The sequence below is a fragment of the Zophobas morio genome, unplaced genomic scaffold (genome assembly GCF_036711695.1).
Source record: "Zophobas morio isolate AGI-343-1 ecotype UQ-CSIRO unplaced genomic scaffold, CSIRO_AGI_Zmor_V1 ptg000002l, whole genome shotgun sequence".
NCBI lineage: Eukaryota > Metazoa > Arthropoda > Insecta > Coleoptera > Tenebrionidae > Zophobas > Zophobas morio.
Genome location: NW_026972107.1, coordinates 11714009 through 11730553, shown reverse-complemented (window position 1 = coordinate 11730553; position 16545 = coordinate 11714009). Strand labels below are relative to the sequence as shown.

The window sequence follows — 16545 nt, the reverse complement described above, 5'->3', positions numbered from 1 at the left end:
GAAGTTTAACTGTTATCCAGAGTCGCTCATTGAATCACAGATTTTTTTCATTATTCATTTATTTAATTAAAAAAAAAGATTTTCAAACCGAATATTTCTAAAATCTTGTTCCAGGGCCTTAAACACGCTATATTTTGAAATCAGTAAGTCGAAATCTGTTTCCCGGAAATTTTTGGGAATCTTTTGTCAAATTTATTTTTTTCAATACTCCCCCATGAAAATTTTAGCCAATTTTTGACATTTTTGGATACAAACACATTTTCTTACATACGGCGAAGTATATATCAGAAATTAGTCTCGGTATCATTTCTTCAATAAATCCTCCACCATTTTTCCGCATCTCCCATTGAAATATTGCAGTTTTTTGGATTAAAAAAAAAAAATTGATTGCTCAAGAATATTTCTAAAATTTTGCTCCGGAACAATAAACACACATGTTTTTGAAACTAGGACGTCGGAAACTATATCCCAAAATTTTAGACGATTTTTGGCAACTTTTCCAAAAGCAAAATTGTCAATCCTTCTTATGAAAATTTCGTCAATTTTGACTACTTCCAAAACTTAACTAAATCCATTTCTTCGATCATTGTTACTTTTAGATTGAAATGTTGTAGTTTTTTGGATTAAAAAAAATATTTTCAAACCGAAAATGTATTTCTAAAATCTTGTCCTGGGACTACAAACAGGCAGAGTTTTTGGAATCAGAAGATAAAATTATGTTTATCTATGTGCTTTCAACAAAAATTTTGAAAAAATACTGCCCTTTTATGACCATATTATGAATAATTATTTTAACTTTGTTGAGTTATGTGTATTATTATCGATATAGAATAAGGAAAAAACAATGTTACTTTAAAAATTTCTCTCTTTAATACCATTTGAACTTAATGGTAGTATATTGGATATGCTTTTTACTTCCCGAGCGTAAGCAAAGGAAGTATTGTAATCGAGTCCGTCGGCCGACTCTCTAATTTTACGTTTTCACGATGTTTCATGACCCCTAGAAGACGAAGAAATAGGTCTCCCATTTCCGTCTGTCTGTCCGTCTGTCCGTCTGTCCGTCTGCCGTCTCGGATTTTTATTAGACAGATAATCTCCGAAAGTACTCGACCGATTGTTGTGAAATTTTGTACTTATATTAAGAATATCATGTAGATGGTAAAACGCTAACCAAAATTTGTCTAATCATCCCCACCACTAATGCGATGACGTCACTTCAAAATTGTACATAGTAAATGGGTTTTCAATTGTATAAAATAACATAGTCCTACACATGTAGTTTACAACTCTGAATCGACTTTTCACCCGAAACGTCCAGATTTTTGGAAAAAAAATCAAAATTATAAAACAACATTTTGAAATTTAATTTTTAATCTGCTAGCCAGAATGCTTTGAAATGTTGCAGATGTTTTAAGGCTATAAAGAGCATCATAAATCTTTAGTCAAAAAATATTTGCTTATCCCCTCCAAAAAATTGATGACGTCAGCCCGAAAGTTTGTGGAATAAATCCAATCCAAACTGTAAAAATATGATGAGTCTGTACTTGTCATTTATCACTCCATTCATATTTTTTGGATTTGCATATACAGGGTGACTCAAAAAAATTAATGAATGCGTAAATTTATTTTACTGATTTACTCAGAAACTACAACACCGAATGCTTTGAAATCTTGCAGATGTTTTAAGGTTATAAAGAACATAATAAATGTTTAGTCAAAATATATTTGCTTATCCCCTCCAAAAAATTGATGACGTCAGCTCGAAAGTTTGCCGAATAAATCCAATCCAAACTGTAAAAATATGATGAGTCTGTACTTGTAATTTATCACTCCATTCATATTTTTGGATTTGCATATACAGGGTGACTCAAAAAAATTAATGAATGCGTAAATATATTTTATTGATTTAATCAGGAACTACAAAACCGAATGCTCTGAAATCTTGCAGATGTTTTAAGGTCATAAAGAGCATAATAAATGTTTAGTCAAAATATATTTGCTTATCCCCTCCAAAAAATTGATGACGTCAGCTCGAAAGTTTGCCGAATAAATCCTATCAAACTGTAAAAATCTGATGAGTCTGTACTTGTAATTTATCACTCCATTCATATTTTTTGGATTTGCATATACAGGGTGACTCAAAAAAATTAATGAATGCGTAAATATATTTTATTGATTTAATCAGGAACTACAAAACCGGATGCTCTGAAATCTTGCAGATGTTTTAAGGTCATGAAGAGCATAATAAATGTTTAGTCAAAATATATTTGCTTATCCCCTCCAAAAACTTGATGACGTCAGCTCGAAAGTTTGCCCAATAAATCATATCTAAAATGTACAAAATATGATGAGTCTGTACTTGTCATTTATCACTCCATTAATATTTTTTGGATTTGCATATACAGAGTGACTCAAAAAAATTAATGAATGCGTAAATATATTTTATTGATTTAATCAGGAACTACAAAACGGAATGCTCTGACATCTTGCAGATGTTTTAAGGTTATAAAGAGCATAATAAATGTTTAGTCAAAATATATTTGCTTATCCCCTCCAAAAACTTGATGACGTCAGCTCGAAAATTTGCCGAATAAATCATATCTAAAATGTACAAAATATGATCAGTCTGTACTTGTGATCTATCACTCCATTCATATTTTTTGGATTTACATATACAGGGTGATTCAAGAAAATAAATGAAAGCGTAAATTTATTTTACTGATTTACTCAGGAACTACAAAACCGAATGCTTCGAAATCTTGAAGATATTTTAAAATTATCATAAGCATGGTAAATTTTTGATCAAAATGTATTTGGTCGTCCCCCCTAAAAAATTTATGACGTCACCACAAAATTTTGCTGAATAAATCCTATCTAAAATGTACAAAATATGGTGAGTCTCTTCTTGTGATTTATCATTCCATTCATATTTTTTAGATTTTCTTAAGAGGTGGTTCAAAAAAATTAATGAAGTCAATTTATTTTATCGATTAAATTAAAGGCAACACTTATTATTAGTATTACACCCCAACCAACCCAATTTGGTGGACACAAAATTTGTTAAAGGAAAAACTCAGTTGAAACATAAGGGTAGCACGCTTATTTACATCGACTTTAACATTACAGACCTGCATTTGTTTTATGCGCTCACTTGGTTCCGCGAATGTGAAATAGACATGTTTATAATCAACCAATTGTGAATTTCACCGTCAAGAATTAAAATAAAACCCAATGTTTTATATAATAAGCGGAAGTCGAAGCAATAAAACCGATGGTTGTTTTGTTTACAGTTTCTCTGTTTGACTCTCACGTATGCTGTTACGCTTGTCATCTTAAATTAAGAGTGTTTATACATAAACGATTTTCAGTTGCCTTTCATATTACTAGACAGCGGATTTTTGTCGGGCTACGACACGATTATAGGCGGGGACGCGCTGCATCGTCGGGACTCAGTAGCGGGTGATAGATAATCACTGAATTTAATCAGTACTAATTCCATAAATATAATTAACGATTTATTAATTAATCAAACGGCTAAGTAAATGAGAACGGAAACTAACAGCAGAGTGCAACGAAACAGCGTTATTCTAATCTCAAATAAACGAAGTGCAGTCCGCATCCGCAATGAATTCGCATCCCGTACGAGCCGTACCGAGTTTGGCCTTGCCCAGCCTGACAGAAATCCGCTCTCTACATATTACACACCGGCGCCGTATACGTGAGTAAATTGTTTCGTCATTTTATTGATTATAACAAATCAATATTCAAAACGACCCAATTCATTTTCCCGAAAATTTGGGAATACAATAATTTTATTCTTAGTATTACACTACATCTATCCCAACTGATATACGTGTCCTTGCAAAAATGTTGATGACGTCATCACAATTTTTTTTTTAATTTCCCACTACAAAAATGTAGTGAGAAAAAAAAACACAATAGGCTAATTTCGTATCGAATAGCATATTTATCATGTGGTAGATCAATTGAAATTGATTTTAAGACGATGATTGGGACAAATGCAGAACACATCGCACATCCCCAAACTATATTTGTAATATTATAAAATGAGAATAATTGGTGAAAACCGACCACAAAAGGGATTTATTGTAGTTCTATTAACATATTATTTGTTTTTACTTCCCGAGCGTAAACAAAGGAAATATTGTAATCGAATCCGTCGTCCGACTCTCTACTTTTACGATTTCTCGGCCTTTCATGACCCCTAGAGGACGAAGAAATAGGTCTCCCGTTTCCGTCTGTCTGTCCGTCTGTCCGTCTGTCCGTCTATCCGTCTGTCCATCTGTCTGCCGTTCCGGATTTTATCCCCTCCAAAAAATTGATGACGTCACCTCAAAATTTTGCTGAATAAATCCTATCTAAAATGTACAAAATATGATGAATCTGTAGTTGTGATTTATCATTCCATTCATATTTTTTCGATTTGCATATACAGGGTGACTCAAAAAAATTAATGAAAGTGTGAATCTATTTTATTGATTTAATCAGGAACTACAAAACCGAATGCATTGAAATCTTGGAGATGTTTTAAAAATTTATCATAAGCATGGTAAAATTTTGATCGAAATGTATTTTCTCATCCCCCCTAAAAATTTGATGACGCCACCGCAAAATTTTGCTGAAAAAATGCTTAAATGTGTAAAGAATGCTGAGTCTATACTTGTGATTTATCACTACATTAATATTTTTTAGATTTGCTTATACAGGTTGTCTGAAAAAAAAAAATTAATTTTATTGATTAAATCAAGAATTACAAAAATGTGATACAAAAAAACATAATAGGCTTGCAGTTGTCACGTTCCCGACAGCGAGGGAAGTACTGTCTAAACTCTTTAGACCAATTTTTTCATATTATAATAAATTTGTTTTAACAATATTAACTAAAAAAACAAAAATAATTTTTACCTGCTATGTGTCATTTATTTATTATTTTATTTATTAGATATACAACCTTCGTAGGCTCTGGCCCACATTCAGATTTTGAATACATTTTTTAATACTTCAAGTTAACATATGATGTACTTATTTGATTTGCAACATTAAAAAAAAAATTGGTCTAAAGAGTTTAGACAGTACTTCCCTCGCTGTCGGAAAAGTGACGACTGCATGCCTATTATGTTTTCTTTTCGCAGTAGATTTCAAAGAATTCGGTTTTGTAGTTCCTGAGTAAATCAGTAAAATAAATTTACGCATTCATTAATTTTTTTGAGTCACCCTGTATATGCAAATCGAAAAAATATGAATGGAGTGACAGATCACAAGTACAGACTGATCATATTTTGTACATTTTAGATATGATTTATTCGGCAAACTTTCGAGCTGACGTCATCAAGTTTTTGGAGGGGATAAGCAAATATTTTTTGACTACAGATTTATGATGCTCTTTATAGCCTTAAAACATCTGCAACATTTCAAAGCATTCGGGTTAGTAGATTCAAAATTGAATTTCAAAATGTTGTTATATATTTTTTTCCAAAAATCTGGACGTTTCGGGTGAAAAGTCAATCCGGAGTTGTAAACTACATGTGTAGGACTATGTTTTTTTTATATAATTTAAAACCCATTTACTATGTACAATTTTGAAGTGACGTCATCGCATTAGTGGTGGGAATGATTAGACAAATTTTGGGCAGCGTTTTACCATCTACATGATATTCCTAATATAAGTACAAAATTTCACAACAATCGGTCCAGTACTTTCGGAGATTATCTGTCTAATAAAAATCCGGGACGGCAGACAGACGGACAGACGGACAGACGGACAGACGGACAGACAGACGGAAATGGCAGACCTATTTCTTCGTCTTCTAGGGGTCATGAAAGATCGAGAAAACATAAAAGTAGAGAGTCGGCCGATGGACTCGAATACAATACTTCCTTTGCTTACGCTCGGGAAGTAACAAATCACTTTAGTGACTCAAAGACCAGTACAGGAATATCTTCACAAAATCTTAGGTACTCAAATGCTCCTTAAATTTTAAATGTCCCACATTTACTCATAATTCTATATAACCATTTCAATGTGTTAATTGTTGTTCCAGATTAACAAATACATTTTCAATACTAAGATAATAATATTTTGATGGCTTGTAAGTAGTATAATATCTAAAAATGTTGACGAAATTAATACATAAATTGAAGCAAACTAAAATACACAAAAAAATAAAAAACAAAAAAATCACTAATTTAAAATTTCATTAAATTCGATTTAAAAATTAAAAATTTGCTTCAGTATTTCACGTTTATACATAATTTCTAAAATTCCACAAAAATACTTAAACCCTAAGCTGAGAAGAACTTTAATTGTAGTTTAAAAATTGCTAGTTTAGTTTGCTCTTTCGTCACGTTTTTATTCGTAATTATTTAAAACAGCAATTAGCGAATAACTTGTTTTCAAAACCTAAAAAAAAAAATTAATCTGAAAAGTTACATTTACTACTATGTAAAAGTTTTACCCATAGGAATGTTCTTACTGTCACATCTACTACTTTTCCGGCTGTGATAAGCATTGGTCGTTTGGCTCGTTCCATTAATATTAGCAACATTTTTCGAATTTTAATGTCACATTGATACCACGGTCCCATATAAATGGCGGTATTTATATCGTTACTCTAAAAACATAAAACTCAAACTTGTTTGACACATACCGGGTACCAAATACTTCTTCTTACTTCCTCGTATAATAGTGTACCATAATGACAATAAAATAAAATCTGAAAACTGACGTCAATAATTAGCGCAATATAGGTAAATCCTTCTACACTGTTCACCGAAATCTGAAAAATGTTTTCACATTAAATTAAAAAATAACTATAATATTTTTACTAACCAGTGTCAACCCGATACAACAAAAACAAACAGCAAACACACTTCCAGCAAGTTGACAGAATACGCTCCTGGAGAAACATTCTTCGTACTCATCTACAAACCTAAAAATTTATTTTAAAAACTACGTGTATTCAATACTGTTTTGTACCACAAAATTTTATTATGATGGCCAATACATTGTTTCAGGTGTTTGTACAGACAGTGATATTCTATAATATCCTCATTACTGTTGCTTAAAATATGATCTTCGTGTTTGTCAATATATTGTAAATTCTGTTTTAAAATTTTTAGTTGAGCTGTAGCATGATAGGCCAAACCTCCCATTAGTGGATCAATGATCGTTCCAGAATATGCGGTATATAAAATTGCTGCAAATAAAGAACGTGGTTAATTTTAAATATACATACAATTTTGATAATACCTGTAGCTATATAAAAAATTGGTCTAAAGAGTTTAGACAGTACTTCCCTCGCTGTCGGAAACTTGACGACTGCATGCCTATTGTGTTTTTTTTCTCATTACATTTTTGTAGTGGGAATTTAAAAAAAAATTGCGATGACGTCATCAACATTTTTGCAAGGACACGTATATCAGTTGGGATAGATGTAGTGTAATACTAAGAATAAAATTAATATATTCTCAAATTTTCGGGAAAATGAATTGGGTCGTTTTGAATATTTATTTGTAATAATCAATAAAATAACGAAATAATTTACTCACGTATACGTATCAGAGGCAACTGAAAATCGTTTATGTATAAACATTCTTAATTTAAGATGACAAGCGTAACAGCATACGTGAGAGTCAAACGGAGAAACTGTAAACAAAACGACCATCGGTTTTATTGCTTCGACTTTCGCTTATTATATAAAACATTGGGTTTTATTTTAATTCTTGACGGTGAAATTCACAATTGGTTGATTATGAACATGTCTATTCCACATTCGCGGAACCAAGTGAGCGCATAAAAGAAATGCAGGTCTGTAATATTAAAGTCCATGTAAATAAGCGTGCTACCCTTATGTTTCAACCGAGTTTTTCCTTTAACAAATTTTGTGTCTACCAAATTGGGTTGGTTGGGGTGTAATACTAATAATAAGTGTTGCCTTTAATTTAATCAATAAAATAAATTGACTTCATTAATTTTTTTGAACCACCTCTTAAGAAAATCTAAAAAATATGAATGGAATGATAAATCACAAGTACAAACTCATCATATTTTTTGCATTTCAGATAGGATTTATTCAGCAAAATTTAAGGGTGACGTCATCAATTTTTTTAAGAGGGATGAACAAATACATTTTGAACAAAAGTTTACCATGCTTATAATAACTTTAAAATATTCCCAAGATTTCAAAGCATTCGGTTTTGTAATTCCTGATTAAATCGATAAAATAAATTCACGCCTTCATTAATTTTTTTGAGTCACCCTGCATATGCAAATCCAAAAATATGAATGGAATGATAAATCACAAGTACAGACTCATCATATTTTGTACATTTTAGATACGATTTATTCGGCAAACTTTTGAGCTGACGTCATCAGTTTTTTATAGAAGATAACCAAATATATTTTGACTAAAAATTTATTATGCTCTTTATAACCTTAAAACATCTGCAAGATTTCAAAGCATTCGGTTTTGTAGTTCCTGATTAAATCAATAAAATAAATTTACGCATTCATTAATTTTTTTGAGTCACCCTGTATATGCAAATCGAAAAAATTTGAATGGAATGATAAATCACAAGAAGAGACTCACCATATTTTGTACATTTTAGATAGGATTTATTCAGCAAAATTTTGTGGTGACGTCATAAATTTTTTAGGGGACGACGACCAAATACGTTTTGATCAAAAATTTACCATGCTTATGATAATTTTAAAACATCTTCAATATTTCGAAGCATTCGGTTTTGTAGTTTCTGAGTAAATCAGTAAAATAAATTTAGGCTTTCATTTATTTTCTTGAATCACCCTTTATATGCAAATCCAAAAAATATGAATGGAGTGATAGATCACAAGTACAGACTGATCATATTTTGTACATTTTAGATATGATTTATTCGGCAAATTTTCGAGCTGACGTCATCAAGTTTTTGGAGGGGATAAGCAAATATATTTTGACTAAACATTTATTATGCTCTTTATAACCTTAAAACATGTGCAAGATGTCAGAGCATTCGGTTTTGTAGTTCCTGATTAAATCAATAAAATATGATCCGTTTTTGGTGCAAAACAATCTTCTCCGAAGAAATTGATGCATCCTCTTATTCTTTCACTCTTTAGAAGAAATGGCACAAGTTTAAATGAGAACAAAACAGTTTCGGCTAAAAATGACACCATAGCGTTCGTTTCCATATTGTTTGAGCTTTTCTCCGTGTTAATGAAAGTTAATATTGTAACCAACACTAAGAAAACAAAATACAAGATGAAGGCCCGTATTTTCAGAACTACCGAACTTTCACCAAATGAGTATAGTCCTAAAAAGTTTAGCACTTTCAAATTCAAACTGAAGCTTTTCTCTATTATATTCGCCATGTCAGCACTGTTTCAGCACAAAAGGCAGAGTTAAAATGAGAAATGTTTGTTGGTTTGCTCTTATATAATCTCTTTCAAGGAAACTTTATCTCTCAGTTATCGAGGAGTTACATTTATTTTTTATCAAAGCTTTGGGAAAATGCGGTTAATAACAATATAATTACAAGGTGCCTCTTCTATCGGTTTTCATAAATACATTGTTTTATTTTTTATTCTTTTAAAACGAGTGACTTTTACAAAGGATCTGTCAGTTACATAATCCTTTGAAAGTAATTATAGATTCTGTTTAATTAATTATGCAAAAAAATAATTCATAAAGTTCCAGAGTGTAGGGCGTTGCAAGAAAAAAGATCAAGTTTATATCCAACACGTAATAAATATTTATCACTACGTTATATTGATGTGATTGCAAATCAGTTAAAACTGGGTTTAAACGAAACTGTGTCATAAAGGGACACATTAAGTGGTAACCCAAAAAACATCTTTATCTAATGTGATATATTTAATTACGACTGAAAATTGTTGTTACAGTGTATTTACTTACATTTTGTGTGACTGGTAAGTTTTGACCAACAAAATTCGTTTTGTTAAAAATATTCATTAAGAATAGGAAAAAATTGGTTGAAATTTGTTTCAGCAGCACTTCTCTCGGTTCTAAAGTATAATCCAATAAAACACTTTCTAAAAAATTATAAAATTCAATTTCGCGAAATTTTATTTGTTATAATCTCTATAAACGCTTGGGAAGTAAAAATATAACTGTTTCTTTTGTATTTCTTTAGACAATTTTGTAGAACCTGTTTTTCTGAATTCGTCATTGTATCATAATTTAATCCCGTTGGTTCGAACGCACTGTGTTACGAAAAAATACTCTGTTAACTTGATTATATTTTACCTGGCGCGGAGTGCGAATAAATCGGGTGAACGGTCATAAAACTGCTCTAGTGTTTTTAGTGAGTTGTTAATTGGTTCTACCACACTTCAACAGTTTGTTTAAATACAGCACTTGCTAGACTTCATGAGATTTACTTAGTCATAACTTATCCTTTGTTTATTAAGTTATGAATAAGATTTCTGGGTGCTTGTACTTAACTGTTACATCATAATACTCCTTAATTTGTCACAGAAGATTGCTAATAGTTCATTTATGGCAGATAAATTAACAACCTAATGTTGCCCCACTCTTGAAAAAGATCGTGGAAAGTGCGGTAGAATTCATAATATCGTGGACTGAAGTAAGGGGGGCAGTTGTTACCATCATATCATCATATCATCACACACCGAGACACTTTCTCGCTACGTTGAAAATTACTTCAAAGGGACGCATATTCCTCGCAACACTGGATGCATTTTGTGTTTATTTATCATGTATTTTGTTTGGGATACGGTGGGGACAGTCCACGATATAAACTCTCAAAGCTAATCGTTTTAATTAACCTATCACTTAGATAAAGGCATAATTGGACATTGTAAATTCTTTGATTGAATCGTTGATAAAGTGTGGTATAATTTAACATCACGTAGATTCTTTGTTTGAATCGTTGATAAAATGTGGTATAATTGACCATCAGGTAAATTCTTTGTTCTGGCACCGGCCATGTTAAAAAAGTATTTTCAAATCGAGCATATGTTGAGCTGTAAAATCTTATTGCATTTTATTCCTTTGATTTAGATCATTATTTGCACAGCGCCACAGGACTGATCGCATTTCTAACAGACATATTCTTGACGTTTTTCTTTTAACGAGGCATTCGTCCGACGCCATTTTGAACCTCCAAATTGCCTGCTATGTTTTTTTTTTTCGTTTGTTTAGGGGGGTGTAAAACGATGGCCCACAATTCAGCTGAATAACTTAACTTTAAAAGACTAACCAATAACTCGAATGTACATAAAATATTAATCTCATGTAATTTTGTTAGCTTTGCAATTTTTCAGCTAACGCAATTTTTCTCTATCTCGCAATTTTAGCCTCAGTAATTTTCTTTGCTGTGTAATTTAAATCAAACGTAAATTTTCATGCTCTGTAGTTCCTAACCTCACCTAATATTTTTGTCTGCACAAGTTTTATTTCACACCAGATCTTTTTGTTTTTATAAATCTTTGCTATTTTTTTTATGTAATATTTCTAATATGGCTTCTTATTTTCTCATGTCCAATCTTAATCTCGGATAAGAATTGTTTGCTGTTTAAAATTTCACGAGAGTGTATGGCGAATTTAAATGTTGCTTATTGTTCCTTTTGAAACTTTAACACTTGTTCAGTTGTAGTTTAATATTAGATTCATAGAAATTGAACATTTAAATGGAATGGAGGTTAAGCAACACCGAAACACGTGGTAGAAGCGGAGTGCGCGCTTCCTTGCCTAGCTGGCGGTCGCGCTATCTGCACAAAAGATGCAAAACTAGAATAGAAGTCAGAGAAGAGGTCGGGATGACGTGACGCTCGCACCTTGGCCCAATAGCCACGAGGTTGCTTCCGTAACGGTCTGGTTTACGCGCGGCACGTTTCTTGGTAATAGAGAGGTGCTTGCCGATAGAATAGAATAACCGTCGTGGTGGGAGAATAGCCACAACCAGGAGTCCCAAACTCCGCTCGTGCTACAACGCGCCCTACGGGTAATCTTGGTGTGCTCCAGAATGAAATTGATATAGTTCGATTGCCACACTGTTTATAATGCTCTGGTGCCGCTGCCACTGCATAGTTTTTTATTAAAATTTTGTTCCCTTGTTGACGGCCATAATTTAAATTTACCGCCACACTCCGTAATAACTTGTGTGTTTGCATCCAGTTATTTTAATTTAAATTTTCAGTCTTCAACCGCACAGCTTATTCGCAGCTTTTTTTGTCAGTGGAGGAATAAATAATTTTGTGTCCTACATATATTTTGTGTTTTATTCAGGGGTACATTTCCAACCTTGGGGTACCGCCATTTTTCAAAAACAAACACAATGTAGGGTTCTATTTTTTTGCGGGCTTTCAATTTTTTTTTTCAGGCGGGATGTTTGGATTCTCACAATATACATTTAAGGAATCGGCAAATAACATTGATAAGTGGGAAAGGAAAGACGGTTGGAAAGAATATTTACGATAGAAGTGAAAAACTTTAACAAAGAACAGTCGTAACAGCATACGAAAACGAGAAGACCTAACTGTGGGAACAGAGAATGGGAAAGGAATCTTGCACATAAAGGATGATTTTAACGTGAAAGTAAGTAAAAAAGAACACTAGTAAGAAAAGATAAGAGAGCAACACTGTCCTGAAAACGCAGACCATCTTATAAGAAATCTGGGGTATTAGAGTTCCAATATAAAATAGTTTAGCTCAGAAGAATTGTTTGTGTACAAGGTGTAAAATATAATAAAACAATTAACCTGGAGTTTCCACAAACTCGGTCGACGATAAATCCAAACTTTGAGGTATTTGTATCATTAATAACTGGATTGACCAGGTTTGTTATGGGGAAAAAAGGGCCATATAAAATATTGCGAGCCTTTTTTTGTAAGACTGTTTATTTGAATTTGTTCTTGTAACGAAGCGAATTTTCGCGGGCCGAAAAACGGGACGCGTGCCACGAGAGCCGGGGGTAAAACAGCAATCGCCGCGCCGCCGCGGTGGAAGAAGAGGATTCTTGCCTGAAACTTCAGGGAGTGCGGAAGTTTGTGGCTGTTTTGAGTTTTTTGTGATTTTGAAGGGTGCAGTGTGACCCTCCGACCACCGAAAGTACTATTTGGGTCGCCTGCCTGTTTTGTACCTGTTTTGGAATCGCCGCCCCCGAGCGAGAAACCGTGTTACCAACACCGTTTTTTTTGTTGTCGCCGTCAAAAGTCGTAACCGTCGTGCATGCGTCGTTACCGTCACCGCGATTCCCTCCCGGGTCGCCGTGCCGTCTTCTATTTATTGCAAAATATCCTTGCCGTTTTATTTTGTCTATTCTCGTGATTTCGCGGAGGCTCACCACCTGAATTCTGTGTCTCCGGCTTTAGAGCACCCCGGCGCTCCCTCCCCCGGAGAGGGAGCTGGCGCCCAAGCGACCGCCGCTCCTGACCGAAGGCGCCACCCCCGGCGGCGTGAAGGTCGCCGCATAAGCTTGGTCGACCAGACATGTTTCTGATATCAGCGATACTAGTCGACCCAAAGCTTGGCACCCAAGTACGCCGCCACCGCATACGTTATCGGCGAGATTCCGGATCGTCCATCCCATCGGGAATTTCGTCGTTAATCAGTAATGAAGAACACCCCATATTGTCATTGTCATCAACACCATCACTGTTTCAAAAATATTCGTGAATTTCGCCCGTCTTGATGTGAATTATTAATTCCTGGACTTCATCCATAAGAAACTCCCTTGCCCAATATTCATGTTCAACTGTATGAGCATGGTTGTAGACACCCTTTCATTCTTGCTCACCGAATCTTTGGAATTTTCGTGCTACTATTTTATGGGTTTATACAAATTTTTGTTATCTGGGCCTAGATTTTTTCTATTGGATTTAGTTCGAGGTGACACAGTGGTCAAAGTAAAGAAACATAAAAATGAAAATATCGACAACGGAGAAAATAATAGTGTACGTCTTATAAGAGAACCGGAAGTATGGAACGAGACTCCTACGAAGTATGGAATGAAAATAAACCTTGAAAATTAAAGTCAATTTTAGGAGAAGAGAAAGCTATGCACAGACAAATTGGGGGAGTAGAAATAGAACATAAAACATGAAGCAGAAATAAACAAAGAATACAAAACGCTAGTAACGTGAGTAGGGGATTAATACATAAAGAACGAGATTACAGAGCACACAAAAATAAAAGTCTATATGTTAGTATAGGACTTAGGGATGTCAAGCATGGGTGCTAACAAAGCAGGAAAAAATAAGATTCAGGCGACGGATATGAAATATTTACGAAGAGTCTAAGGTGTAACTAAAACCAACAGATACAGGAATCTATCAATGAGAAAAGAACTACAAATAGAATCAGTAAAGAAGCAGATCAAAAGAAGACAACTGGATTGGTGGGGATAACTACAAGGAATGGATAGTACAAAAAATTTGGACACACTAGATTTGTAACAGAGTTTCTTTTGTTACTAACTTAAAGTAAAATAACATCGCCATCAGTCTATCCGTACATTTTTTCCATTCTAGATATGTCTAAATTATTTAAAACGGTAACTAACGAGTAACTTGTTTTCAGAACCTAAAAATACAAATAAATATAATAATTAACTCAAAAGATATTCTATAAATTTACCGATAGGAATGTCACAAGAGTAACATCAATAATAGCACCAGCAGTAAAAACCATAGATCTTTTTGAACGCTCCATTATCATAAGTAAAACCTTCCTGATTTTAACATCGTATTGGTACCAAAAACCCATATATATATAGCTTCTGTCAAACTATTATTCTACAAGAAAAAATAAAAAAATTGCTTCCGAAAAAGATATACATACTTATTCATAGAGCAGCGTTCCGTAGTGACAATAAAATAAAATCTGGCAACTAATGATCACAAAATAGAATACGTAAGTAACTGTATTCATGCTTGCAACTTCAACCATGTATAGAATTGATTCTCACGAAAAAATGTGGAACTAACGAGAGTAGATCCTATGCAACAAAAACACATGGACAGCAAACTTGATGCAAATTGCCAAAACACATACCACGAAAAACATTCTTCATACTCGACTATAAAGCTGAAAAATATAATGGACAAAATCTAAACTGCACAGACATCGTCTAATTTCCATGGAAAATAAAAAGTCAATGGGCAAACTGATAAGACAATGCAAGTCAGTCTGTAAAAGTCTAAAAATAACTAAGTATTACTATGGACTGTAAGAACTTCGTCAATTTTTATGTATGAATATGTCTAAAATGGTTTATGATAAACCACCCAAAACGTAAAAATGGAGAGTTTCATAAGAATAATAAAAAAAGTTAAATCAAATAAGTATGGCAAGGCTGAGTAACTTTCTGAATACTGTTTTACTTACTCTAAAATCTGGTTGTGGTGTCTCACACACTGCTTCAGATCTTTGTAAGCCATTTTATATGTTATTGTACTGTACTCATTTAGTTTATTTGTGACCTTCTGTATGTGTTTGCCTAGATACCGTAAATTATACTTCAAAATTTTTATTCGAGGAGTGGCATTATAAGCTAAACCCCCAATTAATGGATCCATCATTGTTGCAGCGAATCCAGTATATAAAGTAACTGTAAAGGCACTAAATAAAAACGTTTTCTTAACATTATTGTTTTTTTTTTAGTACTTACCACTCATTGTGTATAGCAGCGTAGCACCGTAAACTAAATTTGTAGACATGGGATCATATGGCAACCATGGATATATGGCAAGCTTTTTCTCTGTCGTTATCACCACAGGTAAATTCCAGAGTAGTTCGGCCGTAACTACGCCATAGAAGTAAGCAGTAGAATTTCTCCGGCAAATTAGAATGCATTCATCAGTAACTTTTTTTTCTTTCGAATCTCTTGCTGCAAAATCCTGATGCCCAAAGAAATTTATGCACTTTTTAATTTTTTCTCCATATCGCAAAAACGGTAAAATCTTAAACCAGGCAAATAAAGTTTCGGTTCATCAAATTCGTTTGCATGTTGTCAGCGTTTTTGCCTAAGAAAAGGTTTGCAAATGTGAGTATTGTAGCCAAAATTAGTAGAGTAAAATACAGAGTATAAGCTTCCACTTTCACAAACACTGACTTATTTTCAGACATTTTTAACACAATCACATTTATTTTGAAACTTTGCTGTATTATGTCTTCCATTGTCTCTGAATGTACGACAAACGACCAACTGAAGTTTTTGAAATGTAACAAGCTCTTTTAAAGGAGCATCCCTGCTCTGCAACGTTTGTAATACTTCAGTTTGTAATTGCTACGCTAGAAAATTTATTATAAATTAAAGATCATGGCGTCCTCCGCATATTTTTATTGCAGGGAACGGAAACTTATATTTTTTTATCTATCGACATGGCAAGTGATGTGGTTAAAAATTCACTGCCTGTTATGCCCGCGCTAATCAAGTGATTGGTGGCTAGAATGATAAAATCTGGAAGAGAAGAAACTTCTTAAACATTGTAGGCGTCATATTTGCGTTTGAAACTGGAAATTGAATCACACATTACAATGTCTG

The 16545-nt window shown here is 33.4% G+C and overlaps 1 protein-coding gene across 1 annotated transcript; it reads right to left on the bottom strand.

The window, feature by feature from the left end:
• Window positions 1–14504: 14504 nt before the first annotated feature.
• Window positions 14505–16127, bottom strand: LOC135124601 (uncharacterized). Its single transcript, XM_064049835.1, has 5 exons — window positions 15969–16127; window positions 15670–15898; window positions 15387–15609; window positions 14637–14730; window positions 14505–14582 (listed from the first exon to the last, which is right to left on the bottom strand). Exons 1-5 carry the CDS (start codon window positions 16125–16127, stop codon window positions 14505–14507), a joined length of 783 nt encoding a protein of 260 aa, XP_063905905.1.
• Between the last annotated feature and the right edge of the window lie 418 nt (window positions 16128–16545).